Source organism: Rhineura floridana, chromosome 11, assembly GCF_030035675.1.
Source record: "Rhineura floridana isolate rRhiFlo1 chromosome 11, rRhiFlo1.hap2, whole genome shotgun sequence".
Taxonomy (NCBI): Eukaryota; Metazoa; Chordata; class Lepidosauria; order Squamata; family Rhineuridae; genus Rhineura; species Rhineura floridana.
The window spans coordinates 10,665,489-10,691,374 of NC_084490.1; the positions used below are offsets into that span (position 1 = coordinate 10,665,489).

Here is a 25,886-nt window from a genome sequence, read left to right on the forward strand (position 1 = left end):
AGCGTGGACAGGCTGGAGAAATTAACAGAATTCTGTAAGAGCATCTCTGCTATTTGAGCCCAAGTCTGCATCTAGTCCACTGGCAGTAGCGGATGGTGTAGTGGGACACCACTACTTACCTGACCTCCGGGTGGTTGCATTGCTGCTGCTTACCAGCAGGGGGGGTTGGCAGCTATGACAACTTCACCACCGTTTTGTCCCTCCCCTCTAACTTCAGTGCAACTGACCAGAGGTCAGGTGAATGGCAGTTGTACCTCCAAGGCAGAGCATCTGCCTTGCATGCTGAAGGTCCCAGGTTCAATCCCTGGCATCTCCGGGTAAGGCTGGGAGAGACCCCCTGTCTGAAACCCTGGAGAGCCACTGCCAGTCAGTGTAGACAACACTGAGCTAGATGGGCCAATTAGTCTGACTCAGCATAAGACAGTTTCCTATGCTGTTAAATTGACTGTACCAGACCTGAATTATTGAGAGAATCTTGAAAGCCACTTTGATAGTCTTTTGAAGCTATAAAGTGGGATATAACGGTTCCCCACAAAATAAACACATTTCTCATTATGCAGAAATGTTATCTCAATGGAAGTCACACTGAAGACTCTTACATAATTGTCACTTAAAATTTTGTTTCAGATAACACATGTAAGTAGAGATGCACGCAAACATACAAAATGCATTAAGTAAACTCTGCTATAATTATATACATATCAGTTACATGTGGATGAAGATATAAAACAAACTTCTCATGCATAATTAGCAAAATAGTCCTTCTAGATTCAATCCACGGAGTTTTCTATGCTGAAATAAATACAAAGCAAATGACACAGTCTCAGTCTATCTTGTTTATATCACACTGAAATCATCCAGGCAGGCAGTTATAACTGATATAAACCCAATAGTTTTCAACAGGGGTGGTTAACAGCAGTTCAATGTCCTGATATGGCCCCCAAGCAAACTTTTCTGGCCCTCAAGGCTCTACTGATTTTGACATTGGGGGCAAAAACCCAAACAAAACATTGCTAGGGTGGGTGGAGCCTAGCACCCTGGTAGAATGCAAACTGCCCCCTCCTGATCATCATTTGATGACAGGAGGGGGAGCTGCATGTGTACTTTTGTGGCTGTGTCCTATTGTGTGTGCATGAAGGTATACATGAGTGTGGGATAGCCATACTCACTTTTGCCTTTCCATCACTCACATGTAGCTCCCAGAGGATTGGCCAAGAATAACTGTAGTCCTTAGACCTCAATGAATGAATAAATAAATAACATGTTTAGGCATCCCTGTTTTATGATCAGTATTAACCACACTAATTGGCCAGCTAAATCAGGGATATACATGTTTACATTTGTTTATTTTTTCTGCTTATTAAATGCTCCTTGTTGTTCAGCTCAGGCTTCACTAAAATTATAAAGCATTTGGGGGAAAATATAAAGCCCAATAAGCCAGCACTGGAGGCCAACATGGAGAAGACCTCCACAGCCACCATGTGTTTCCCCTTGGTGCTCAAGTAACTTGGAATAAAGGTCAGCCAAACACTGCAGAAGACCAACATACTGAATGTAATAAACTTGGCTTCATTGAAACTAGCAGGTAACTTTCTGGCCAAGAAAGCCACTGTGAAGCTGACAATGGCCAGGAATCCCATAAAGCTCAGGACACAGTAGAACATTTTAGTTGACCCTTCGTTGCATTCCAGTACAATTTCTTCTGCCACTGAATGCATATCAAAATCTGGGAATGGTGGTTCCCTATTTTGATAGTGGTTCCCTATTTTTGGAATGCCCTCCTTAGTGAGGTGAATCTGTATGCTTCATTATTAACATTTAGGAGGAAGTTTAAAATATTCCTGTTCACCCAAGCCTCTCCTGCTGAACTGAGCACGAAAAGCAAACAAACTCTTGTGAAATGGATTTTTGCTGGGATATTTATTGAGACCTTACATGGGCACTATTGATGGTACTGGCTGACACACTGGCACCCTGAGAGGACACACTGATGACCACCGTTCCACAGTCAAAGAATTTACTAAAATGCTTATAAGCTTGGGTAGCAAGATAGGTTCAGTTTAGCTGGGATAACACTTTGAGCCTGTATCTTAATTCTGGAAATAACATTTATTTATTAATTATTATTATTATTTATTGCATTTATATACCGCCCCATAGCTGAAGCTCTCTGGGCAGTTTACAACAATTAAAAATATTAAAAACAAATATACAAATTTTAAAAAAACATTTTAAAAAGCAATTTAAAAACACATGCTAAAATGCCTGGGAGAAGAGGAAAGTCTTGACCTGGCACTGAAAAGATAGAGAGGATTCAAGATGGCGACTGAGTAGGACGTACGGTATGCAGCTGAAGCAGAAGCTTTCCACGTTCTGCTCAAAAATATAGCTCCATTCTAATCTTTTCACAGTTTTTACAACCTCCTCTTAGTTCCTGGTGTATACTTTTCAAAAGTTCACCCTGAAGGTTAGTCTAACAGCTGCAGTGATTACAACTGTAGATGGAGACTCTGCAGTGGCTGAGGATTCCGGAGGCATGATAAAGGCAAGCCTGTAGTGTAAATCTTCTCCCTCTCTCTCCTTGTCGGCATAGATAACATTACCAAGACAACGTGTTTATCAGTCTTAGCCCACCGTCTCTTTGAGACAGCATCTTTCTAACATTACCTCTTCAAGTCAAGGCTAACCTCTAAAGCCCTAAACTGCTAAAGCTGTTAATGACGAGATAAGATAAGATAGTGAAGTGACCAGTAAAGTAGCAGTAGCCAGTAGATTCTGGTGGAATTTTACAACTCATTATACTGCTGGATAGGAACTTGTGCTACAAACTGGTCTCTTATTTATAAGGGCGACGGAATACTGTTACATTGAGTGGGATTTACCCTGGCTCACAGCTGAAGTGGCAAAGTCAACAATGGTCTTAACAAGGAATGCTCAGAAAGCCCTGGGTGATATCCCAAAACTAGAGAGACTGCCCCTGAGTGGAGAAGTAGGAGGAAGGGACCAAGCTCAGGCCTCAACATCCAGCAATAAAACCTCAGTGAAGATCCAGAGGGGCCAAGCAAAAATTACAAACTTTTTTACTGCAAAGGAGGGAATTAAAGGGAACCCTATGCCAGATATACACCTGCCCCTTGATTGGTCTCTCTCCACCAGGGACATTACCCAGGCAGTAATTGGGGAATACTCTTCAGTAAGTTTGGCTGCGGAAATTGCACAGGCAGAGAACCCCCAACCAACTTACCCAACTCTCCTGGCTAGAACCAGCTCACCCATCAAAAACACCCTAGCCCTTAATAAAAGCAGTGGCAAAGAGACAGTTTCTGGAATTCTGTTACAAATGGACTCTCGTAAGGAACTATCCTGGACACAGCCTAACAACTTGGCTGACGTTCCTATCGATGAACCCCCCACAACAAAGGAGATGCAAACAGATACAAAAATTGGTGAACAAGGCCACCTTCAGCAACCAGATACACCCGGACATGGAATATCAATCTCAGGCTGGTTGTACCTAATAGCAATGGATATCGATCACATGAAGACTTTCCTGAGGGAATGTAATAATCTTTTAACGACCTTAGTCAAATCACATCGAAAGGGAGCCCTGAGCCCTGAGGAGCCATCCACATCTGAAAGGAATTTACAAAATGTTAAACGCAAGAAGGGGGGAATTAACACACAAAAACCCAAGAAGACTAGGAGGGGGAAAATCAACATCAAAAAGTCCAAAAACCTAAAAAACCAAAAGACAGCCCGAGGTCATAAGATGAATTTTAAAAAGCTATTTGAATTGCTGGATAGACCCTCTACCCAGGCAGTGGTGAGAACTCCTCATGAGATCTTAAGTGGAAATACCTCTACAAATATTGGTGAAATTCAAGGCAGGTCTATATCTATATCTGCCCTCCCCCTTCATACCCCAGTATCCTCACCATCACAGGTGTCTCTTCCGGTTCTTCGAAACTTGCGGCCGGATGCCCAAATAAAGGAGACCACGAAGCTGTTAGAAGTGGATCCTAAAAAAGTTTCAAATTGGAATCTGATATTGAATCCTTTTAAATTGGTTTGGCAAATTTCCCCAAACCTAAAGGCTCCTTGCCTCAGTTCAAGCGTAAACTACATCTACAGGATTTATTAAGGAAACTCCTCTCAATCCAGCTAACTGTTTCAGAAATTGAACTGATAGAGTATCTATACTATGACGGCAGAAGAGCCTGCGCTGTGATCTCTTTCACCACTCGAAGTGTGGCAAATCGAATACTCAACTGCAAGATCCTTCTTGCTAAGGCTGGAATTGCTACTTTGAGATACTTTGAGGACAAGGCCCTCCCAGTAGCTTTAATTCCCTCCAGCAATCCATGTGCTGGACCTTCGAAAGAAGAGATGGTGGAGAAGCAGGAAAACTCTAATAAAATACTGGGGCCAGAAAGTGCAAGTATGGGCCAGAGTGTTAAAGAACCAGTTAAACACATTGGGAATATAGCAAATGAGCATCAGGGAGGTGACCAACCCTACAGTAAGCTTGAGGTTACCTTTGATGAGGAAGAGCAAATGCTGATTGATTCCTTTGGAAAGTTATCACCTGGAGGCCAAATTGATATCTTGAAAAGACTCGACCATCTCAAGTCACATCTGATACACATTTTTAAACAGAAGAATTCCTCCCCTGACACCAATGTAGGGGCAACGGAACCAATCCCAAGGGTCCCTAAGAGTGTGAGTACCCACGACAATGCTAAGGGAGGGTTGGTTCCCTTTGGGACCCAGATCACAACTATGAACTCTAAGGGGGTATCCCCTACCTCCCCGTCTAGCAGTCTGGGGGACCACGGAAAAGCAGGGTGGTCTTTATATGAGACAAGTTCCCCCCGCCCTGTTACCAATACATCACGGACAGTAAGGCCCTCTTCAGACCCGTGGTCGATAAGTCTATCAAGATGCCATCTATCCCCAATACAGTGGAAGGAAACAATAACTCCAGGTCTTTTAGCCACTGGCTTAACATGCTCACCCTGGAAGAGGAGGAGATGGGCTCACCCGAAAGACCTACCTCGCTCAGTGGGGCAACTAGCATCAAAGGCCAGGTTCCGGTGGAAGTAAATTTCATCTTACACAAGTCTTCTTCTAACTTCACTACAAGCCCCTGGGAGTCTGAAACAGTAGCCACAGGACCAAGCAATCGTCATCCTGCCAATACTATACCCAGTAAAGCAAATGGCTGTGTTTGCGGCTCCAAGGACCTTGATTTAATTACTTCATTTTGACTTCTGCCGATCTTATCTTGGAATGTACTGGGTTCGGAGAATAAGCAACACAATACGGACTTTGTCTCTTACCTCCAAAAATTTCAAATCCTATGCTTACAAGAAACATGGGCGGTCAAATCTAATTTACCAGTCTTACAGGGTTTTCGCGCATTATCAATACCAGCTGTAAAACGCAACTTAAAAGGCCGAGGCAGTGGCGGCCTTACCACCTTTATCTCTGCAGATCTACCAGTAGAAGTCCAGCAGCTGACCAGTATTTCTACACAATATGTACAGATCCTGAGGATTAGGGGTAATCCCATAGGATCCTTAGTTTGCATTAACGTATACTTCCCTCCTCCTATTGCTAAATGCTTGGGGATAAATAGTATATGGGATCAACTATCAGATTCCTTGTGTCAAATCGAGAACCACTTCCCTAATACAAAACTGCTGCTACGTGGAGATTTTAACGCTAGGCTAGGGGATCTAAGATCAAACACAGAGGCGACACTAAATCATGGGCCTAACTCGCAAGCCCCCCAAATTAACAGGGTTTCCCAAGATAAAATCTTTAACAACCAGGGGAAGAAATTAGCAGAGCTCTTGCAACTGCATCTTCTAGAAAACCTTCATGGCTCAGAAATAGATAAGACTAAAGGCTCATTTACCTATCTGACCAATAGGAGGGCCAGTACTATTGACTATATGTTTGTATCTAACACCCTGTTTACAGATGTTCTCAGGTTTGACGTAAACAGGTAAACAGGTTTGACGTAAGTAGAAAGTGACCACTTTCCATTACAGATGATTGTGAGCCTTCCATACTCTCACTCACACCAACCTTTGCTGCCATTAGAGGGGATGCAACTGGCAGAACGGAGAATACGTTGGACTACTGACCTGTGTTCTGTCATCTCCCAACGCCTAGCCAGTAACCCTTTTCAAACCCTTCGACAGGGTATTATGAACTCCGAAACGGATGCTCTAACAATATATCAAACTATTGTAAGTCAACTAAAACCCCTGTTAGTACAGAAAAAACAATGCATGGCTAACTGCCACCCAGGCAACAAATGGTTCGACCAAGAATGTAAGATAGCCAGGAGCCAGATGCTGAATTATTCTCGGCAGGCCCTTAGAAACCCGGGGAACTACTCGCACTCACACTTAGTCACTCTGAGATCGCAATATAAGCTTTTATTAAAACAAAACAAGGCCGCGTATGCCAAAACACAATGGCAACGACTAAGCATGGCTGTGTCAGAAAGGCGTGGGAGGCAGTTTTGAGACCTTGTTGCTCTTGGGATGGGAGTGTCCAGACCATTAATTTTTGGTCAAATATCAACTACGACTTGGCACTCTCATTTCAGTAAGCTCTATACATCTCCACCTGAGGATAATGAGCTCCCCCCTCCCCTGTTTGATAACTTAAATATGCCTCAGTGGCCTCTCGTGACCCCCTCCCAGATCAAAACTCTTATAACAGCTTTAAGCCCGGGCAAAGCACCAGGTGAGGATATGTTACCACCAGAGATTTATAAAAACTTTCCAGACTGTTGGGCTCCCCTCTTGGCCAAGTTATTCAACCAGATTAATAGTACGGGTATAGTACCAGAGGGTTGGAAGCAGAGTATAGTCATCCCTATATACAAAAATGGAGACAAAAGCGACCCCAAAAACTACCGCCCAATTAGTCTTTTGGACATAGGATCTAAACTATACTCTAAATACTTTCTGAACAAGCTAGAAGATTGGGAATCGGCTAATCAAATAATTTCCCCAGAACAAGTCGGCTTTAGGAAAGGTAATAGCCCTGTTGACCATTGCATGACCCTTCACTACTTAGCCAGACAATGCATAGCCAGCCCTACTAAACACCTATTTGTAGCCTTCATCGATCTTGCCACGGCTTTTGATTCAATAGATAGGAGTTTAATGTGGGCCAAATTAACAAAAACCAACTTAGACAGACGACTCTTGGCCCTGATAAGAGAACTGCACATGAACACCAATGCCCGAGTTAGGGTGGGATTATCTGGCTCTCTAACAGACCCTATTGTCGCAAATAAGGGGGTGAAGCAGGGATGTCTACTGGCCCCATTCCTCTTTAATCTTTATTTAAATGACATAGTTTTAGAACTATTGGATCCAGCCTTCTTTCTTCCTTCAATCGGATCCAGGAAAATATCTATATTACGATATGCGGAGGATATGATATTACTTTCTATCACCCACAACGGATTAAAGAGGATGTTGTTAAGACTCAATGATTATTGTACTAGGGGAAAGTTACAGATCAACTATAAGAAGACAAAGGTGATGGTCTTTGGTAAAAGGGATGCTAAATTTAAATGGTCAATAGCAGGCAATACAATTGAACAATGCCGAGTCTTTAAATATTTGGGCATATACTTCTTTGACAATCTTTCCTGGAAGAAACAAACGGAAATGTCCAAGGCAATAGCATTAAGAACAAGCGGAGCTATAGTCAGATTTTATTGCTCAGCAGGGGGTAACTTAATTGCCCCCGCGCTAAAAATGTTCAGATCCAAAGTCCTCCCGCAGATATTATATGGTGCGGCAGTTTGGGGATGGGATGAAGCTCAAGCAGGCAGTCTTGAGGCAATTCAAAATTGCTTTATGAGAAGACTTCTAGTACTTCCCCCTGGCACCCCAGCAGCACTGCTTCGTGCAGAGTTGGGCCTCCCTCCACTCAGAGCCCTTGTACATTGCACTTTGATTAATTTCTGGAGAACTATAAAAGATGCTCCGTTTAAGTTAATACTTAATCTCTGTTACGAACAGGCCTTGGGGGAAAACTACTGGATCTCAAGAATAAACAGGCTGTATCAGACCTATCATATCTCGCCACAGGCCCTTTCCTCACTAAACAACAGAACGAGACTAAGGGATGCAATTATTCAATGTGGAGCCTACATTGATAGATTGGCTATCATAAATTCAAAATTCTCCAAATGGTACTGGATTTATAAACATGATGCTCTTACAGCAACATATTTGGCTCAACCTATATCAGTAAAACTCAGGCAGGTCTTTACGGCATTATGTTTCCAAACCATGCCGAATGCGGTAATGGACGGCCGCTATTCCCAAACACCTTGGCACCAGCGCTTTTGTATATGTGGTGCATTGGAGGTGGAAGACCTGCCCCATTACTTATTGGCCTGCCCACTGTACTCCCACCCACGAGCCAAGTACCTAAAAGACCTGCTGGCTCATCCACACTTAGTGCAGGACCATCACAAAATATATCACCTTATGTCCGACACGGACTCTTCTATAACATATAGGGTTTCGCTGTTTGCCTTGGCCGCTCAAAAGATCCGCGCAAAGCTCAAGTTAGAGACTGTAAATAATTGATGGGTGAAGTTAAGGGGTGATCACTTACCATTATAAATTGAGTCCTGAAGGAAAGCATTACTCTCAGGACATTTTATTTTATGGCTTTATGGTTGAATGAATTTTAACACTCTAGTAATGACATGTAATGAGACGTGGGTTTTAATAGAGATAACTTGGTATCAGATTTTAAGTGTCAAAATTTTACTGTAAAACTTGTTCTGGTTATGCGATGGCCTATGGCTAAGCAATAAAGTTGATACATACAATTGAACTGAAAAGATAAGAGTGTTGGTGCCAGGCGCACCTTGTCAGGGAGATCATTCCATAATTTGGGGGCCACCACTGAGAAGGCCCTCTCCCTTGTTGCCACACTCCCAGCTTCCTTTGGAGTAGGCACCGGGAGGAGGGCCTTGGATGTTGAGTGTAGCGTATCGGTGGGTTCATGTCGGGAGAGGCGTTCCATCAGGTATTGTGGTCCCAAGCCGTGAAACAGCTGTGAAACATTGGTGAAACAGGGATAGCAAAGTTCAATAGTAAGAGTAGTGGGGATGGAGGAGAAATTTATTTGGTTCACATTTTAAGTGTCTGAATGGACAACAGCACCATGAGGTTTGATATTAATACTCAGGCTGCATGATCAGTATGCTCAGTAGATGCACATCTTCATTTTTTTCAGATTGCAGATCTAGTGAATCTGTTACATGTTTCTGGTGCCTGGTATTATGGGTTGTATCCAATGTTAGTCATATACAGAGCAGAACTATTGCAATGAATGAACCTAAATTAATTATTCCATTCATTTCAATGGTCCTACTCTGAGTATGACTAACCTTATGGGTTTTCTTGTTAGGACATAGAACTGTTCTCTAATCCTACTGATTACTAAATGACCACTGAAGTTTTCATTTGGATTTTTGGAAGTATTTTCCTCTTGAAAAAACTGGCTAAATACAAAACCTTGTATGCCACCTATGAATGCAGACTTTGCAAACAAAGTTCCTTGTGGTAGGTTATTCTTCTTCCAGTCTCATTTTTCTAAGGCCTTTTCAGTTGCTCTCAGTTGTTACAAGCTGAAGTCTCTCATGTTGTCCATGTGGTGAAGCTCACGGAAAGCTTCTGTTGAGATGTGATAAACATGTTTTCTTCTGCAAAGTCTCATGCAATGTATCATTCTCAGTAGGCATTGATTGTTCTCAATTATCAACTTAGTCATAATGGTTTGTACTTTACCTCCAAGTCCCGAGGGAGCTTCAGTACTGTACTAATCAACAGCAGAACTATGAGCAAAAGAGGGAAGTAGGATGTTAATATAACTTGTATCATCCCAAGCTGGGGCTTAGAGATAGTCAGGACTCTGTTGGTCTGATCACTGAGCCTTTGTACTGTGCGGTTTGAGCTGTGCATCAACCAGCTATGTGTCTATTGAAATCAGGCTGTGCTACTCAGCATAGGACTTTGCGAAGGGCTGTGTGGGGTCAGGTGAATGGGTCCAGAGGAGGAATTGTTCCTTGCAAGTTAATGGAATTTGTAGTATTAGTCCTAGTGTTTTTCCCTCAGGTAATGTGCAAGATTCCGGAGGTCAAATGCAGCATCAGTGGCCCTCTCCCTGTTCGTCACAAGTTTTACCAGCCGGGAGAGGTTATCATTGCTGGCATTATGTCACAGATATACATATTTTGCAATCCAATATTTTTTGTAAAACGTCCCTCTACTGATCTCTTTGATGAAACTTTGTAAGCCTTTTTAATTCCTCCTTTTTTAAAAATCACACATTACAACAGTCACCAACATGGCACCCATGGGCATGCATGCACCCACAAGGCCTTTCTGGTGCTCATCCCTTACTTCACTGAAATTAGTCTTGAAATGCACCCATTGTACCCAATATTTACTGGTTGTAAATAGAACCACTAAACTGTTTACAAAAATAAGATAAAATAAAATAAAATAAAATATAACCTTGTTGTAACTATAAGAACTAGGCCAAAATTATTATTTCTGATTGTTCATGGATCTTGTCATACTCTTATACTTTATAATGTACAATTTCTGTTCATGTATGTATTCTTTAAAAATGGGTCAATGTATTGTGGATGCATTTGTTTAGTCTTTTTGGAAATCAAAAGTAATTCAGGGCTTTAAAACATGGGGAAAACACTGAATGAGGTGAAGGTTGAAATCCAGACAAGACTGAGATGCTGCTAGTGGGTGGTTCTCTGACCAGATGGTGGATGTCCAACCTGTCCTGGATGGGGTTGCACTCCCCCAAAGGAGCAAATTCATAGCTTGGGGGTTCTCCCAGAATCATCTCTGTCACTTGAGGCTCAGGTAGCCTCGGTGGGACGGAGTGCCTTCTACCAACTTCGGTTGGTGGCCCAACTACTTCCCTATCTGGACAGGGATAACCTGGCTTCAGTTGTCCATGCTCTGGTAACCTCTAAATTAGATTACTGCAATGCACTCTATGTGGGGCTGCCTTTGAAGACGGTTCGGAAACTGCAGCTTGTGCAAAATGCAGCAGCCAGATTGGTAACTGGGACTAGACGGTCCGAACATATAAAACCAATTCTGGCCCACTTACACTGGCTGCCTGTATGTTTCCGAGCTCGATTCAAGGTGCTGGTTTTGACCTATAAAGCCTTACACAGCTTGGGACCACAATACCTGATGGAACTCCTCTCCCGATAGGAACCCACCCGTACACTACGTTCAAAATCAAAAGCTCTCCTCCGGGTGCCTACTCCAAGGGAAGCTCGGAGGATGGCAACAATGGAGAGGGCTTTCTCAATGGTGACCCCCAAATTATGGAATGATCCATGTGACAAGGTGCACCTGGAGCCAGCACTGTTATCTTTTCAGTGCCAGGTCAAGACTTTCCTCTTCCTCTAGGCATTTTAGTATGTGTTTTATATTGTTTTAAATTTTTAAATTGTGTTTTAAATTGTTTTTTAAAAGATGTATTTTAAATTGTATTTGTTTTTAGTTACTGTAAACCGCCCAGAGAGCTTCGGCTATGGGGCGCTATACAAGTTTAATAAATAAATAAATAATAAAAAAACATCCTAATGCTATCCACAATCTTTCAAAACTGTTTTGGATGCATGAACACAGATAATAAAACTCCAGCTCCACAGAACAGTGTTTCTTGATTCATATCTGCATTGGAAATAATTTGTGTAATATATTTTGAAATCCTATATTGAATTGGAGTGTAGTACACCTCAAATTCTGAAGCAAATGCATTGTGACACAGCATGTAACTCTCATTTCAGGTTCATGACTCAGATCTACCAGCATATCCTAGCCTTGATATTTGCTGTAGAGGAGATAAATGAAAATCCCCAGATTTTACCCAACATCACCCTGAGCTTCCATATCTATAATAGCTATTTTATTCCAAGATGGACCTATCAAGCCTCATTGGAACTCTTCTCTACACAGGACAGATTCATCCCTAACTACAAATGTGATAGTGTCAACAATCCAATAGCTGTCATCGGAGGACCTACCCCTGATGTCTGTCTCCACATGGCAACCATCTTGAGCATCTACAAGATTCCACAGGTAAAACATGTGCAACAGAGCATGCAAGTTTAATAAGCCATTTGCACTTTAGCTATCTTTTTATTTATATTTATTTATTTCATAATATTTATATGCTGCTTGATTGTAATAAAACCTGCAAGAGGTTTACAAAAAAGGCATTGATATTTATCAATTAAAAGACAGCTAAACATTTAAAAACATTCAAAATATTATTAAAATCAGCAATAGGCTAAAATGACATGTATTTTAATCTCAAGTTCTACATGTCTCGATAGGCTTGATTAAACAAAATAGCTTTAAGCAGAAGTCAAAAAAACAATAATGAGGGTGCCTGCCTGACGTCAATAGGCAGGACCAATGTTTCTGAGGAACTCTTCTATGCTGATGTCCTGCAAAATTCTTCAAGAACATGAAAATGAAGACAGGAATGTGAGAATGAAAATGACAATATTTGATGAAGACATCATACTTTTCAACCAGGAAAAATAGGCAGAGAACCAAGATGAGCTTTACTGGAAGTTTTGCTATTGTAGCTCCCAGAATCAAGATTCTAGATAAGGAGTTGGGAACCTTTTCCAGGTCAAGGTCCACATTCCCTCATGGAAACCCTTCTAGAGGGATGCATGCCAGGGGTGGGTCAGGCCAGAAGAGGAAGCCATTTTAAATGGATTTAATTTAGGTACAGTTGAATACTGTCCACTTGTTTCAAGTCACTTTCTTTGTATAAATGAAAACAAGAACAAGAACAACTGTTGGTTTGGGACTCAGGTACCTAAAGGAAACCTGTTCCCCATCAATCTCCCTACATACAATTGTATGATTACAGTATGTATTCTCTTTCCCTTTAATGTAATTTTTTGTTTTAATATGCAGCAATGCAAACTACATTGGAGAACACGTGTAGAATGGCTGAATAGATTCCCTCCGCACAGTCTTTTTTATTTTCTTCTATTCTTCCTTTTAACAGAATACAAATAATACCAATAAAATACATACAGTAAGAGAAATTTCATCTAAATCTTGTCTTCTTCACTTTCTTGGTGTGTTTCTGTCCACCTGAAGAAACTAAAAAGAGGTGTTCCTGGGTGATGTTGCAACACAAACCCTTCCTACTGAATTATAATGGTTCTGTTCTGTGTTCCAAATATGACACTTGGCTGCTGAGACTGCTGGAATCCTCTGGGTTTGTTTAATATAATACTGAGGCACAAACAAACACAAATGAAGGGATAACACATTTTAAAGGTCGCAGTCCTACACTTTATATAAGCCACTGAAGGGCAATATAATGATGATATGGTGGAAGACTTGGTAGGGCAATATATGTCACTCCCAAAAACTCTGACCCCACCAGCATATTTGCTATGTCGACTCAGCTCTGCCATCTAATCAGTTACATATCACTATAACAGCATATCAGGGGTATAGCAAGAATGGAGTTTTTTTTTCACCTCAAGGGCTGCATTCCTTCCTGGGCAACCTTTTGAAGGCCATGTGCCAGAGATGGGTGTGGGCAGAAGCAAAACTGAGTGGAGAAATACATGTAAATATTTCCTCTGTATTGTAGGTTATTTTCCACATGCACACCTCTCAATCCTCCAGGTAGGCAAGGGCATTATCTGCCACATTCCAGCCAAGCAAAAGCTTTTGAGGTGTGAAACTGGGCCAGTGAGCAATGAGGCCAGGGAGAGTCTTGAGGGCCAAATAGAGAGGATTGGAGGGCCACATTCAGTCCCCAGGGCTGAGGTTTCCCAACCCTAGTGTAAGTAAATGCTCAGCCTATCTCTGCCTTTGGAATTCCTTCACTAATGCACTCACTTGAAATTTTGAATTGCTTCAGTTCATCAACTCTCAGTCAGTACATATTTTAAAACCTGGGTGAGATCTTAATAATAGTTGTTAATACGATTTTGAAAGAATATAACTATACACAATCCCCCCATTTATTTTGAAAGTATTTCCCCCCATCCCTTCATTTTCCTTTCTTCTCTTTAGTTCATATATGGCTCTGCTCCAGAGATGAATCAGAAACACCAGGTTGTTTCCTACCACCAGATGTTCCCAGATGTGCAGCATCAGTATAAAGGGATTCTCCAATTACTGCTGCATTTCAGGTGGACCTGGATTGGGGTGTTGTCTGTGAGTGATGATAACGGTGAGAGGTTTGTACTGAACGTAATCCCCATATTTGCAGAGAGAGGGATTTGCTTTGATTTCATAGAAAGATTCCCAATAATGTCTCACTCTAATGACATTGCTGACACAGTGGAAAAGGGGATGGAAACACACAATGTTGTCTTGAGAAGCACTGCGAATGTCGTGGTTGTTCATGGTCAAATCGACACTGTAATAATTCTGAGAATGTTTCACAAGTTTTCACAACATGAGAATATACCAATAAAGGAAAAAGGTAAAGTTTGGATTATGACATCTCAAATGGATTTCACATCAGTTCCCTTCCAACGGAGTTGGGACATAGACTTATTCCATGGTGCTATATTCTTTGCTATTCACTCAAAGGAGGTGTTAGGATTTCAGCGGTTTCTTCAGATGAGAAGCCCTACTTCAGTCAAAGAAAATGACTTTCTCAAGGCATTCTGGGAAGTAGCATTTGCATGTTCTTTCCAAAATTCCATGATAGATAATAAAGATGGGAAAATCTGCACTGGGGAGGAGAAGCTGGAGACTCTTCCTTCATCTGTTCTTGAAATGAGCATGACTGGCCACAGCTACAGCGTCTACAATGCAGTCTATGCCGTGGCACATACTTTGCAAGCCATGCATTCAACTAGATTAAGGCAAAGAACAATGGTGGATAAAGGAACAATGAAGTTTCTGAGTCAACAGCTGTGGAAGGTAATGTCCTGAGGATACTGATGCAGGAGAGGTCACCATATCTGTAGGAATAAAAGAGGGAATCCAGACATTGTATGAAGTTATCTATGAAGGCTATTCTGCATCTTAGGGTCAAATCACATGGGGCATTAAATGGATCACTTGGAATTCAATTCCTTTTTACAACTGTAAACAGCAGCTGGTAGGATTTGGGCAGTGGTTCAGAGGGAATATGACCATTTCCTCTTGTAAAAGGGAGTTGTCCCTCCTGTAAAATGGCAGCTACTGTGTGTGTGTTTATGAAGACTTTCCTCACAAGTGTGGTGCAGTCAGGAAGGGTTTAGCCTAATCCTGATTTCTTGTCCATCCACAGCTTCTATTGACACCTTTTAAAAGATCATCTCAAGTCAGAGTGACATCACACAGTTTTGCTCTGAGTCCCAGGCTTATCATAGCTTCCAGTTTGAGTTTATATTGGGTATGTTTATCTGGGAAAGTGTGACTAAACACAGGAAGCTGCATTACACTGAATCACACCATTGATCCATCTAGCTCAGTGTTATGTACACTGGCTGGTATCTCCAGGGTTTCAGATAGGAGACATCCCTAGCCCTGTCAGGGGATTCTGGGGATTGAAACTGGGATCTTCTGCATGCAAAACAGATGCTCGACCACTGAGTTATAGCCCTTCGCTATAAAATAAAGCTGATGATCTACATTTGATTTCAATATTTCTTTTTCAAATTGATGTTATATGATTACTTCACAAATATACCTTGTTTGACTGCGCATGAGTTTTGAGGTAGACAGAATTGAGCTGTCCATTTTGCCTATGAATAGATAATGAGTGAGATTTGTCCTTTTTTGGATGGAGACCAAATATATTATTTATTTAAAACATTTCTATATGTACCTATGTAGATACTACGAAAATGTGCATCATAAGATCCAAAATAGCAGATGAAGATTTGGGACAGATTAAAATGCTTCTATAATTTTTTTTTTTAAAAAAAAACAGAGCCAACTTGGATGGCTTTAGAAGAGGGTTAGAGAAATTCATGGAGGATAAAGCTATTAATGGCTACCAGCCATGATGACTATGTTCTATCTCTACTGGGAATAACAAGAGGGGAAAGTGCTCCTGGGTTCTGTTGCAGCTCGCAGGTTTCCTGCAGGGTTCTGGTTTGCCATTGTAAAAACAGGGCACTGAGCTAGATGGGCCACTGGCCTGATCCAGAAGGTGCTTGTTATGTTCTGTTTGGAATGTGGGCCTCAGGTGAGTCTATTTTGGGAGGCAATTCCACAACCAGGGCATCACTGCAGAAAATATTATCTTTCTTTTCTTTGTATACCTTACCTCTGACAAAGGAAAAGACCTCAGTTGACCAGGAAGAGGCAAGCTGGTGTACAAAAAGATGCTTGTTCAGCTATTTGGTCCCCAGCTGTTTAGGGCTTTAATCGGGCCAATAAATGAAAGGCAGCCAATGATGTGATATGCATAAGCCTGACTGCAGCAATCACAATTTTGGCAGCTGTATTCTGTACCATTTGAACCATCAAAGTCATCTTCAAGAGTAGTCTCACATAGAACACACTGCAGTAATCCAACCAGTAGGTTACCAGAGGATGGGCCAGCATGGCCAAACTATCCTAGCTCAGAAATGGCTACTGCTGGTTAACCAGGTGATGTACAAGGAATTCAGTACCTTTAGTAGAATAGGAAAAAAAAAAACCTGCTTGCAGTTTAAGAACGTACTTATAGCCAACAGATTTTCAGTCAAACTTTAAAAAGCAGGGAACTTGGGCAACTATAGTAAATTCACCAGGGGAGCAGGAGACCTGACTTCCTCTCTGAGATATTCTACTGCCCTACAAAGTTGTAAAAATGCAAACACATTTGGGGTTGGTCTTTCATAGTTCAATCCACTTCTTGTGAAGCTTGGAAGAATTTAGTAACGTGTGCCTCTCAGTTGTTTGGGAAGGAATGGATATAAATTTAAATAAATATATAAATGAAATGTGGTAGGGAGGTTCACAGTCAATCCAGCCTGGATGTAAAACCTCTGACATCCCTAATTACTACTACTATTATTACTATTACTAATAATAATGCAATGTCTAGCAATTTTAGTGCTTAATTGTGTCTAGTACATCTCCGGCTACCTTAGACAAAGGGTCTAATGGGTTTATAACCTATTTGCCAGAAGTGGGAAAGAGCCTTCACCACTGACATCCTCATGTTCTTCTTCTTCTTCTTTTCTTTCTGTCCACAATTTAGCTCAACCCCTTTGTGAGAAGCATCTCATTTAATAATACTGCTGGGGAAAGAATTTCCTTCAATCAAAATGGAGAGTTAGAGGGGTTTTTTGATATCATAAACTGGGTGACATTCCCAAACCAGTCGTTTCTTAGAGTGAGAGTTGGAAAAATCGACCCCATGGCTCCCCAGGAAGAATCCTTCACAATTTCTGAGGATGCTGTTGTGTGGCCCAACAGGTTTAACCAGGTAAATCATTCAGAGTCATCTACACAGTGGTGTACTGACAGAAAGCTCTGGCTCTGTGGTTTTTCAATTGAGAATTGTTAATTTAAACTTTTTAGTCAAATGTTTTCAACAGGTGTGGGAAGCAGCTACAAAAAGGTTGGGAAGCAAGCAAGCAAGCAAGCAAGAAGCTCTTAGACCACTTGTGCAAATGAGAGTTTGGATGAACCATGATTGTGAAAGTTTGTAGTCATGCATGCCCATGTTCCAATTCAATGCTAAACATAATGATGGTCCCCACACATTTCAAACACCAAAAATAATTTCCAAAACTTATAAAAACACATATTTAATTCTCATAGTGAAAATGCACCATGCAAGCAATTAATAACACCCCCTTGTGTGTGTGTGTGTGTGTGTGTGTGCGCGCGCGCATTATATGGTACTCACTAGTATAGAGTACCATCACATCTGTTTTTGCTGCACATGTCAACACAAAAGCACTGACCAAAACAGTTATTATGGTATACTAGTAAGAATCCATTTCAAAGGTGTGCAGTATTCATCAAGTTTTTCTAAAAGTCCTAATTTCTTGGGGGGGGGGAGAGATCTTTTTGTGCAGAACTCAAAAAGGAATGTTGACAGATTGCTCCAGATTGCATAGTGAGCCCAAACCCTCCCACATCCCTAGTAACAAATAAAATCTTCTTTCATTTATGGACAGGCACAGCCTCTTTCCGTGTGTAATGACAATTGCCATCTAGGGTTTAGGAGAGCCAAGAAGGAAAGGGAGCCTTTTTGCTGCTATGATTGCCTTCCTTGTCCAGAAGGCAAGATCTCAAACCGGAAGGGTAAGAAATTCCATGAACAGAGTTTATCATGCATAATCGCATTAGGATGTAACACTTTCTCTTGTGTCAAAAAGGTTCACAATTCTACAGTGGTGGTAGATGCTGATAGAAATGAGGAAACACAAATGGTAGGTAGAGCATTGGACTATGACTTGGGAGAACATAGTTCAAATCCCAACTCAGGGGGCAATCCAAACCCAAGATCTGCCAGGATAAGTGAGTTGGGATCTGGTGGATCTCCTCCTGAGCTGACCAGTTCCCTACTTAGCTGGGTTATGCTGGTGCAACTAGGTCAGCCCGGTTGACCTAGTTGGGGCTCAGCCAGGTGAGCAGAGACCAGCATAACTTATGGTGGTGTAAACTCAAAAGATGGGCATTCCAGGGGAGTGGCAGGGGCGGGGCTGGGGACGGGACTTACAATGGATCCCAACTCTGTTCAGCTCAGTCACATGACCTGGCAAGCTGGCTGAACTTACACAGGTGTAAGTCAAACTCTATTTTACAGGCTTGTTTTCCCTCTACTGGAGTTGGGACAGCTCAGCTGGCAGTACCTCACTCTTGAACAGGGTTTGGATCTGCCATACTTTGCACTGGCTTAATGTAAACTGGTATAAATTATTCTGGGTTCCATAACTCAGGATTGCTGTGTCAGCTTTGAAGCTTCCTGGGTGACCTTGGGCCAGTCACAGTCTCTCACCCTAGCCTACTTCAGTTGTTGTGAGTATAAAGTGGAGAGAGAAGAGAACCAGGTGCCCCAGCTTCAGCTCCTTGGTGGAAAAGGTGGGATATAAATGTAATAAACAATAAATAATAAACTAACACGTAGTTATATAGCCCACCCAAACGAAATAATATTTTTATTTATTTGTTTCAATTTATGAATCATTTTCTATGAAATATCTCAAAGTCAATTAACAATAATATTAAAAATAAAGCAACAATTTCATGTATAAACCCAATTAAAACAATTTCATATATAAAAGCATATCTACTTACAAGGCTTGCTGAACAAGGACAATAGAGAGAACTCCCATATAAAGGAAGGGAGTTCTAAAGGTTAGGTGGCACCATAGTCAATCCCTGAATCCTACATTGTATAGAATGAACATCCTGATGACATGGTACCTTCAAGAGGCTTTCTCCTGCTGAATGTAGTAATTAATTGGATATATAAGATGTGAGATGAGAGCCAGTGTAGTGTAGTGGTTAGAGTGTTGGACTACACCATAGGAGACCAGGGTTCGAATCCCCACACAGCCATGAAGCTCACTGGGTGACCTTGAGCCAGTCACTGCCTCTCAACCTCAGGGGAAGGCAATGGTAAACCCCCTCTGAATACCGCTTTCCATGAAAACTCTACTCATAGGGTTGCCATAAGTCGGAATCGTCTTGAAAGAAGTCCATTTCCATTTTCCAAGGTGTGAGATAATCATTTAGGTATTCTGGTTCCAAGCTGTACACATTTAGTCCACTAGTGCATTTCTGAATTCGCTGCAGCTTCCAGGCCAGCCTCAGGGGAATCCCCACATTCAGTGTATTTCAGTAGTCCAACATGGAGGTTACCAGTGCATGGACACAGTGGTCAGCCCATCCTGGTTCAGAAGTGGCTGTAGCTGTCATACCATCTGAAGCTCATAAGAGAAAATGGATGCTTAAATACATTATATTACAAGGAATCTTTTTAAAAAAGACAATAAGATAAGCAGATTAATGCATGGAATGGAATGGAATAGAAATATGTGAAAGTGGCATAGATCAAATATATTTATTCATTTATTTGGAAGAGGGGGGAAACCCGACAGGAGCTGAGGAAGGTCCGGTTCGGAATAAACCTCCCCCCTGTGATAAAAACCAAAGAAATGTTGAAATGTTAAAAGGGGTAGGCCTAGAAGTAGGCATTGTGAGAGCAGGGACACAGGATATAAATTCAGAAGAGCAAAATTACCACAGGCCAAACCACAAGTGCCAAAGACACTTGAAGAGAGACACTGCTTACACGTGCCTGTACGCTAATGCTAGGAGCCTCCGAACCAAGTTGGGAGAAATGGAGTGCTTGGTCTTAGAGGAGAGCATTGATATAGTTAGCATAACAGAGACCTGGTGGAATGGAGAAAACCAGTGGGATACGGTTATCCCTAGATATAAACTATATCGGAAGGACAGGGAAGGACATACTGGTGGCGGAGTCGCTCTATATGTGAAAGAAGGCATTGAATCCAGCAAGCTCGAAACCTCAAAAGAGGCGGACTCCTCCACAGAATCGTTGTGGGTGGTGATACCGTGCCCCAGGAGGGACTTAATACTGGGAACGATCTATCGTCCCCCTGATCAAAATGCTCAGGGAGACCTTGAGATGAGATATGAAATTGAGGAAGCATCCAAACTAGGAAATGTGGTAGTAATGGGTGACTTCAACTACCCGGACATAGACTGGCCGCATATGTGTTCCAGTCATGACAAAGAAGCAAAGTTTCTAGATATTCTAAATGACTATTCCCTAGACCAGTTGGCCATGGAACCGACCAGAGGGACAGCAACCCTGGACTTAATCCTCAGTGGGGACCGGGACCTGGTGCGAGATGTAAGTGTTGTTGAACCGATTGGGAGCAGTGACCACAGTGCTATTAAATTAAACATACATGTAAACGGCCAATTGCCAAGAAAATCCAACACGGTCACATTTGACTTCAAAAGAGGAAACTTCACAAAAATGAGGGGATTGGTAAAAAGAAAGCTGAAAAACAAAGTCCAGAGGGTCACATCACTCGAAAATGCTTGGAAGTTGTTTAAAAACACTATATTAGAAGCTCAACTGGAGTGCATACCGCAGATCAGAAAAGGTACCGCCAGGGCCAAGAAGATGCCAGCATGGTTAACGAGCAAAGTCAAGGAAGCTCTTAGAGGCAAAAAGTCTTCCTTCAGAAAATGGAAGTCTTGTCCGAATGAAGAAAATAAAAAAGAACACAAACTCTGGCAAAAGAAATGCAAGAAGACAATAAGGGATGCTAAAAAAGAATTTGAGGAGCACATTGCTGAGAACATAAAAACCAACAACAAAGAACTCTATAAATACATTCAAAGCAGGAGACCATCTAGGGAGGCGATTGGACCCTTGGATGATAAGGGAGTCAAAGGTGTACTAAAGAATGATAAGGAGATCGCAGAGAAGTTAAATGAATTCTTTGCATCTGTCTTCACAGTGGAAGATATAGGGCAGATCCCTGAACCTGAACTAACATTTGCAGGAAGGGATTCTGAGGAACTGAGACAAATAGTGGTAACGAGAGAGGAAGTTCTAAGCTTAATGGACAATATAAAAACTGACAAATCACCGGGCCCGGATGGCATCCACCCGAGAGTTCTCAAAGAACTCAAAGGTGAAATTGCTGATCTGCTAACTAAAATATGTAACTTGTCCCTTGGGTCCTCCTCCGTGCCTGAGGACTGGAAAGTGGCAAATGTAACACTAATATTCAAAAAGGGGTCCAGAGGGGATCCCGGAAATTACAGGCCAGTTAGCTTAACTTCTGTCCCTGGAAAACTGGTAGAAAGTATTATTAAAGCTAGATTAACTAAGCACATAGAAGAACAAGCCTTGCTGAAGCAGAGCCAGCATGGCTTCTGCAAGGGAAAGTCCTGTCTCAGTAACCTATTAGAATTCTTTGAGAGTGTCAACAAGCATATAGATAGCGGTGATCCAGTGGACATAGTGTACTTAGACTTTCAAAAAGCGTTTGACAAGGTACCTCACCAAAGGCTTCTGAGGAAGCTTAGCAGTCATGGAATAAGAGGAGAGGTCCTCTTGTGGATAAGGAATTGGTTAAGAAGCAGAAAGCAGAGAGTAGGAATAAACGGACAGTTCTCCCAATGGAGGGCTGTAGAAAGTGGAGTCCCTCAAGGATCGGTATTGGGACCTGTACTTTTCAACTTGTTCATTAATGACCTAGAATTAGGAGTGAGCAGTGAAGTGGCCAAGTTTGCTGACAATACTAAATTGTTCAGGGTTGTTAAAACAAAAAGGGATTGCGAAGAGCTCCAAAAAGACCTCTTCAAACTGAGTGAATGGGCAGAAAAATGGCAAATGCAATTCAATATAAACAAGTGTAAAATTATGCATATTGGAGCAAAAAATCTTAATTTCACATATACGCTCATGGGGTCTGAACTGGCGGTGACCGACCAGGAGAGAGACCTCGGGTTGTAGTGGACAGCATGATGAAAATGTCGACCCAGTGTGCGGTAGCTGTGAAAAAGGCAAATTCTATGCTAGGGATAATTAGGAAAGGTATTGAAAATAAAACAGCCGATATCATAATGCCGTTGTATAAATCTATGGTGCGGCCACATTTGGAATACTGTGTACAGTTCTGGTCACCTCATCTCAAAAAGGATATTCTAGAGTTGGAAAAGGTTCAGAAGAGGGCAACCAGAATGATCAAGGGGATGGAGCGACTCCCTTACGAGGAAAGGTTGTAGCATTTGGGGCTTTTTAGTTTAGAGAAAAGGCGGGTCAGAGGAGACATGATAGAAGTGTATAAAATTATGCATGGCATTGAGAAAGTGGATAGAGAAAAGTTCTTCTCCCTCTCTCATAATACTAGAACTCGTGGACATTCAAAGAAGCTGAATGTTGGAAGATTCAGGACAGACAAAAGGAAGTACTTCTTTACTCAGCGCATAGTTAAACTATGGAATTTGCTCCCACAAGATGCAGTAATGGGCACCAGCTAGGACGGCTTTAAAAGAAGATTAGACAAATTCATGGAGGACAGGGCTATCAATGGCTACTAGCCATGATGGCTGTGCTGTGCCACCCTAGTCAGAGGCAGCATGCTTCTGAAAACCAGTTGCCGGAAGCCTCAGGAGGGGAGAGTGTTCTTGCACTCGGGTCCTGCTTGCGGGCTTCCCCCAGGCACCTGGTTGGCCACTGTGAGAACAGGATGCTGGACTAGATGGGCCACTGGCCTGATCCAGCAGGCTCTTCTTATGTTCTTAAGATTTATAACCCGCCTTTCAGTCTAATGACTCTTGAGATGTGATACAAAAGAAAGGAGAGCAACATTTACACATAAGCACTCAAGCGAGTCCCAGAAGTCCAAAATCTTCTGTCTGATGGGTGGGGAAAACTGTGCTTCCCTACAGTTCTGCAGTCTTAGAAGAATTGGCAATTGGTATAGAATGTTCTTCTAGCAGGCAGGGAGTTAACAGTGGTCCTTGCAGCTGTTCCTGCCCTAGCCAAAGGATACGGCAAGGCCACACCAAACAGACATTAGAGATCCACAAATCTCCATTAATATGTAAGAAGAAAAGACATCTCCAGTGACAGTTGCTCCAGTGCTGATGGTTTGAAAGCCATGTGTTACTCATCTGTGAGAATGGTACCTTGCAAACAATGACATAAGATGACTTCAACTGGACAGCTCTCATTCAGGTCTTTATAATATTAAGATTTGATTATTTTACTGGGCTGCATTAGGACTGCCATATTTCAGACCTCATGTTTTCTTTTCCAGATATGGATTATTGTTTTCAATGTCCAGAAGATCAGTATCCAAACATTGGTCGGGATTCATGCATTCCAAAATACATAACCTTCCTAACTTATGAAGAACCTTTGGGAATCACTTTGACCACTTTTGCACTTTCCTTTTGTTGCATCACAGCTTGGGTGCTTGGCATCTTCATTAAACATCAGGACACTGCCATAGTCAAAGCCAACAACCAGAACCTCACCTACACTCTTCTCATCACCCTCTTGCTCTCTTTCCTTTGTGTTTTACTGTTTATTGGCCAACCTGAAAAGCTTACCTGTCATCTTCAGCAAACTGCTTTTGGCATCATCTTCTCAGTGGCAGCTTCTTGTGTGTTGGCCAAAACTGTCATTGTAGTTCTGGCGTTCATGGCCACCAAACCTGGGAGCAGAATGAGAAAGTGGGCAGGGAAAAGACTGTCCATTTCCATAGTTCTTTCCTGCTCCCTTATTCAAGCCACTATCTGCATTGTGTGGCTGACAATCTCACCCCCATTCCCAGACTTTGACATGCACTCAATGACTGAAGAGATTATATTGCAATGTAATGAAGGTTCAGCCTTCATGTTCTACTGTGTCTTGGGCTTCATGGGCTTTCTGGCTACTGTCAGCTTCACAGTGGCTTTCCTAGCCAGGAAGCTACCTGACAGTTTTAATGAAGCCAAATTTATCACCTTCAGCATGTTAGTCTTTTGCAGTGTTTGGATCTCCTTTGTTCCAACCTACTTGAGCACCAGAGGGAAATACATGGTGGCTGTGGAGATTTTCTGCATCTTGGCCTCTAGTATGGGGTTACTGGGCTGTATATTTTTCCCAAAATGTTACATTATTATGGTGAGGCCTGAGTTGAACAATAAGGGGCAGCTAAGGAAAAGAAATCATTGAAACACCTAACATTCTGTGGCCCTCATCTAGCTCAAATAAGGTATGAATAAACAATTGGATTTTAGGCTGCAATCCTATAGTTACTTAACTGAGGGGGCTTAAGGGCTATTGTGCCACTATAGAGAACCAGATCAACTCTGATCAGTGGAGTTGACATTTTATGAACCTCTACTGTAATGGTGTTTTAGATCACCAGATAAATAATATCTACATCTTTCAGTCCTTAACAGCATGCTCAGAGTGGGCCCCAGTTACACCTGATGAAGTCTTCGCCTTGGTTAAGTCCTTAGCTGATGACAAAGTGCCAGGCGAAGACATGCTCCTGGCAGAAGTATTCAAGTACAATATAGAGTGGTGGGCTCTGATATTGGCCAAACTATTTACCATTATTAATAGGCAGGGAGAATTACCTAAAGGCTGGAGTACTAGCACTGTGGTGCCTATCCACAAGGGGGGACCAAAAACTGATCCTGACAATTTCAGGCCGATCAGTTTACTGGATATAACATCTAAGATCTACACCAAATATCTTTTAAACAGACTAGATGACTGGGCTAATGCAAATTCTACTTTTGCACAGGAGCAAGCTGGGTTCACTAAAGATAAATCTACGATAGATCAATGCTTCATATTACTCCATCTTATACAGAAATATGCTCTACACAAAAGAAAGGAGTTATTTGTAGCCTTCGTAGACTTCTCGGCAGCTTTTGATACGATAGACAGAGAGCATCTCTGGGCAAAATTGTCCAATACAAATATAGATTGACGCTTGCTTTTTTTACTTCAAATTTTACACTCAAATACTTCACTGAGGGTGAGATTAGGGGCAAATGGCCTACTTTCTGAGGAAATCCCTACCAAAAGAGGAGTCCGTCAGGGCTGCCTTCTGGCCCCTTTTCTTTTTAAATTTTATATTAATAATATAGTTCAAGAGCTAGTTGGGGCTCAGTTCTTCCCGCCTGCCGTTTTATCAGATAAATTGTCAGTTTTATTATATGCGGATGACTTGGCTTTAATTGCCACAACCCAGATTGGTCTGAGAAGGCTGCTGGTCAGCCTGGGGGAATATTGTGCTAAGGAACATCTTAAAATTAATTATGATAAGACCAAGGTTGTGGTATTTGGTAAGAAAAGAACCA

At 41.9% G+C, this 25,886-nt stretch overlaps 1 protein-coding gene across 1 annotated transcript; it reads left to right on the top strand.

Moving 5' to 3' along the window:
* The first annotated feature begins 2,914 nt into the window (after nucleotides 1-2,914).
* On the top strand, nucleotides 2,915-24,744 carry LOC133367329 (vomeronasal type-2 receptor 26-like). The gene is made up of 7 exons (XM_061591431.1): nucleotides 2,915-3,560; nucleotides 4,094-4,719; nucleotides 10,173-10,348; nucleotides 11,888-12,179; nucleotides 14,157-15,017; nucleotides 18,203-18,329; nucleotides 23,843-24,744. Exons 1-7 carry the CDS (start codon nucleotides 2,915-2,917, stop codon nucleotides 24,742-24,744), a joined length of 3,630 nt encoding a protein of 1,209 aa, XP_061447415.1.
* The last annotated feature ends 1,142 nt before the right edge of the window (nucleotides 24,745-25,886 follow it).

What these genes read in the sequence shown, in the direction of transcription:
- LOC133367329 (XM_061591431.1), top strand. Translation starts at nt 2,915, where the DNA reads ATGGTCTTAACAAGGAATGCTCAGAAAGCCCTGGGTGATATCCCAAAA. An exon ending in TCCCAAGGGTCCCTAAGAGT is followed by an intron (nt 4,720 to 10,172) that starts GTGAGTACCCAC and finishes TTTTTCCCTCAG; the next exon opens with GTAATGTGCAAGATTCCGGA. An exon ending in CAAGATCTCAAACCGGAAGG is followed by an intron (nt 18,330 to 23,842) that starts GTAAGAAATTCC and finishes TTTCTTTTCCAG; the next exon opens with ATATGGATTATTGTTTTCAA.